General features: G+C 38.6%; 1 protein-coding gene across 1 annotated transcript; it reads right to left on the minus strand.

Annotated features, from left to right (window-relative positions):
• Window positions 1–368: 368 nt before the first annotated feature.
• LOC132313855 (uncharacterized) lies at window positions 369–1,179 on the minus strand. The gene is made up of 2 exons (XM_059812795.1): window positions 1,165–1,179; window positions 369–1,031 (listed from the first exon to the last, which is right to left on the minus strand). Exons 1-2 carry the CDS (start codon window positions 1,177–1,179, stop codon window positions 369–371), a joined length of 678 nt encoding a protein of 225 aa, XP_059668778.1.
• Between the last annotated feature and the right edge of the window lie 3,429 nt (window positions 1,180–4,608).

Raw genomic sequence — 4,608 nt, forward strand, 5'->3', positions numbered from 1 at the left:
GGGCCTGGGCCTGATCAACCCGTGTCTCGAATCCGAGGGGTATCACAATTTTCCTTTTTATTAAAATTTTAACAACTATATCAGCCTATAAATAGGCCAAATTTTAATACACATGGTCAACCAAAGGTACTAACTAACTCTAATTTTCTCTTTCAAAGATCGTTGGCACATACCTCTTAAGGTATTTGCCATTAATAGGGTAATCATGCAATCGGCCACCAAGATACTTCAGCCTGTATGCTCCTTCACTTAGGACTTGATGAATTAGATATGGCCCTTCCCATTTATGAGACCACTTTCCATATTTTCTATCAACCTTACTTACTGGCAAAATGACTTACCAAACTAAATCTTCTTCAGCAAAAAACTTAGGTTTTACCCTTTTTATTGTAGATCCTCATTACCTTTCTTTTGTGAGCTATGATATGATCCAAAGCATCCAGCTTAACTTCATCCAACTCTTCCAACTCTGTCAACATTGCTTGAGTATAATCGGCCAAAGTTAAATTATTTTGGAATGCAACCCTGGCCGATCTAACCTTCATTTCCATAGGCAGAACAGTATCATGGCCATAAGTCAACATATATGGTGTAACCCCTATGCCTGTTCTCTTTGAATTTCTATAGGCCCATAGAGCCTCAGATAAAGTCTTATGCCATCTTTTTGGTTTATCTTTGATCATTTTTTCAATGATCTCTATCAAAATTTTGTTTGAGGACTCGGCCTGACCATTTGCTTGAGCATAGTATGGTGTAGAGGCTGACATATGAATGTTCATATTATGGCCGAATTGTAGCACATCAACTGCCCTGAACACTGTTGCATTGTCTGAAACAAATGTTTCTGGAATTCCAAATCTATGGACAATATGTTGTTCCATGAAGTTAATCACTGTTTGTTGATCAACCGTTTTGCAAGCTTTAGCCTCAACCCAGTTAGTAAAGTAATCCGTGGCAACAATCACCCAGTGATGGCCTTCACTTGATGGTGGATTGACTTTACCTATAAGGTCAAGGCCCCAACCTCTGAACTGCCATAATTTGATTATTGGCTGTAATTCTTTTACTGGTACATTTTGAATCGGCCCATGTGTTTGACAGGCCTGACACCCTTTTACATAATCTATTCAATCATTTCTCATCCTTGGCCAATAATATCCATACCTTTGAATCAGCCATCTTATCTTTATCCCAGCTTGGTGGGCTCCATAGCTGCCTTCATTCACCTCGGCCATAACCTAAAATGACTCTTCTTTACTTATGCATTGTAGGAAAAGTCTATCCTCAAGACCTTTTCTGTATAAATCCCCATCAAGAAGTAGAAAGTTGATTGCTCTTCTCTTGATACTTCTATCAGCCTTGATGTTTGGATTTCGGAGAAACATTATGAATGGTATCCTCCAATCATCATTGGCCAGATCTTCTATATCAATTACCCAGGAATCGGCCAACATAGTATTTCTTAATGCAACCGAATGTAATGACCTTCGTGTGACTTTTATCAACTGATCCTCCATTCTAATTGGTACTTTGATTCCAGATGCTGCTTGGGCCATGTTATTAGCCTCCTTATTCTGTCCTCTCGGCCAAAACTTAAGTTGAACAGTATTAAATTGATTCAACAATGAAGTGGCCAGAGAATGAAACGGCCTTAATTACCAACTTAAACATTTGAAATCTTTAGTAATTTGACTTAGTACCAAGTTTGAATCTCCTAAAATCATAACATCCCCAGCAGCCATTTCAATTAGAATTTCCAGGCCGATTATAAGTACTTCATATTCAGCCTGATTATTTGAACATTTAAAATCTAAAAAGAATGAAAATGAAGTCTTTCTCCCGGCTGGTGAAATGATAACAATACCTGCCCCTGCTCCATCGGCCCTGCTTGATCCATTAAACATCAATATCCAAGGAGTTAATAATACGGCTGATGATTCTAATTCATCAAATACCTATGGATCAATATCAATTGAAAGATGATCGGCCAAGAAATCAGCCAGAACCCTTCCTTTAACTAATTTTTGTGGGACAAAAATAAAATTAAATTCCATCAAGGCCAATGCCCACTTACCTATTCGGCCAGTGATCAATGGCCTTGATAGCATATATTTAATCACGTTAGTTTGACAAAGAATGTAAACATCAACCGGCCGCATATATATTCTTAATTTCATGGCTGAATAATACAAAGATAAACAAAGTTTCTCAATTGAAGAATATCTGCACTCAACATCAGTTAGTACTCTGCTTAAATAGTAAACAGCCTGTTCCTTCCCTAATTCATTATTCTGGGCAAGCATACTACCAATTGATTCTTTCGCGGCCATTAATTAAAGCTTCAACGGCCATTTCTTCCTTGGAGGCATTACTACCAGGGGGTTTGCCAAATACTTTTTTATTTTGTTAAAAGCCTTCTGATGGGATTCGTCCCAATGAAATTTCTCATGTGACTTCAATTTTAATAAAGGAGAAAAAGCATGTACTCGGCCAGCATGATTAGAAATAAACCTTCTAAGAAAACCTACCTGGCCGAGAAACCTTTGCACCTGTTTTTTGTTGGTTGGAGCCATAGCATTCATAATAGCTTTGGCCTTATTCTGGTCAACTTCTATGCCTCGTTTGTGTACCAAAAATCCTAAGAAATTCCCGGCTGATACCCAGAAAGCACACTTTAATGGGTTTATTTTCAACTTATGGACTCTCATCCTTTTAAAAGCCTTTTTTAGGTGTTCCAAATGCTGTTTTTTGGCCGATGACTTCACAACTACATCATCTATGTAAACTTCCATAAATCGGACAATCATATCATGGAAGATTGAATTCATTGCCCTTTGATAAGTAGCCCCTGCATTCTTCAGGCCGAATGGCATCACAACCCATTCAAAAGTGCCAATTGACCCAGGACATCTAAAAGTCGTTTTGTGAATATCCTCCTCGGCTATATAGATTTGATTATAACCTGAATAGCCGTCCATAAAAGACAGTATTTCATGCTTAGCAACCGAATCAATAAGTTGATCGGCCATTGGCATTGGATATTCATCTTTTGGAGTGGCAATATTTAAATTACGAAAATCCACACAAATCCTAAGTTTGCCATTTTTCTTTATTACTAGAACAACATTAGCCAACCATTCCACATACCTAACTGTTCGAATAAATCCTGCCTTAAGAAGTCTTTCAATTTTTTCCTTAATTTTGAGCATCACTTCCAAGGACATCCTCCTTGATGGTTGTTTATAAGGCTGAAAATCTTTCTTGATAGGTAATCTGTGTTCTACCAACTCCCTTGATAGGCCAGGCATCTCTTTGTAACTCCAAGCAAAGCAATCCTTATATTCCTTTAGTAACTTGATCAAATCGGCCTGAAAATTAGGCTCAAGCAAAGCACTAACAAATAATGGCCGATGATCTTTTTCAGTACCAACATTAATTTCTAATAAGGGATCCTCCACTTCTGCTTTATTATCTTCCATCCTGGAAGGGGCTGACTCCAGATCTTCAATTTGGATAGCATCCAATTTTTCGAAACCTTCTTGAACTATATTGGCCGTGCTGGCCGATACCTCTTCATATAACAGTTCTTCTTTGGCCAATCTCTTTTCAGCCAAATATGCTTTCAGTCTTATACAAGCGGCCCTGAAAGCTTGCCGCTTCATTTCTTCTTTAGTCGTGTGATCCATCAGAAACATCTTCAATTTCTTTGATGGTCGACCTGAAAATATCAATTTTCGGCCAAGCTACTTCTGTCATTAACTCTTCAATATCAGTATTAATCAAGTTCTTCTTCATTGTTGCTGCTACTGGTCGACCCATCCTGTTGATGCCTACAAACTTGATAGGTACAACAGTTTCGTCATAAAGTGCAGCTTCGGCCGAATACACCCTGGCTATAAAGGGTTTGTTATCGGCCTCAACAGTTTTTACTTCATTTCCATCCCAAAAAATCAACATTTGGTGCAATGTTGATAAGATACACATATTAAGGTGAATCCAATCTCGGCATAAAAAGATATTATAGGCCGCAGTTGAATCAATGATAAAGAAGGTTATGAAAGATGTTTTGCCACCAATAGTAATTTCCAAAGGTAGAATGCCTTTGGTATTACTAGATCCCCCATTAAAACCACTGATGGCCACATCGGTTGGAACTACATCATCCATGGTTTTACCCAATTTCTTCAAAGTAGTTGCTGGAATGACATTTACCACCGAACCATTGTCGACCAACACCCTATTAATTGGCTGACCTTCAACCCACACTTTAACATACAACGGCCTCAGCTGCTGTGCCATGGCCATAGGTGGTTTCTCAAAGATGATTTTATTGGCCTCAGTTGGTTGGCCTTAAGAGACCAATCCTACCACGGCCGATGAATTCTTCGAGTCATTCTTGATCTCTAATGATTCAGCCTCCTCTTCAAGTTTGGCTGATTTGACATCCCTGTTCACCATTGGCTCTGCCCATGCTTCAAAAATAGAAGGTAAAACAAAAACCATGTTACAATTTACCTTATCCGGAAGGGAGCCAAAATGAATCATGTACTTGGCTGCATGCTTTGGGTCTTGATCTTCATGATCGTCTTTCTCCTTGTAAAAGGATGC

This window comes from Cornus florida, unplaced genomic scaffold (assembly GCF_030987335.1).
Source record: "Cornus florida cultivar Cherokee Brave unplaced genomic scaffold, ASM3098733v1 CherokeeBrave_3.0.0_Hap2_Chr06, whole genome shotgun sequence".
NCBI lineage: Eukaryota > Viridiplantae > Streptophyta > Magnoliopsida > Cornales > Cornaceae > Cornus > Cornus florida.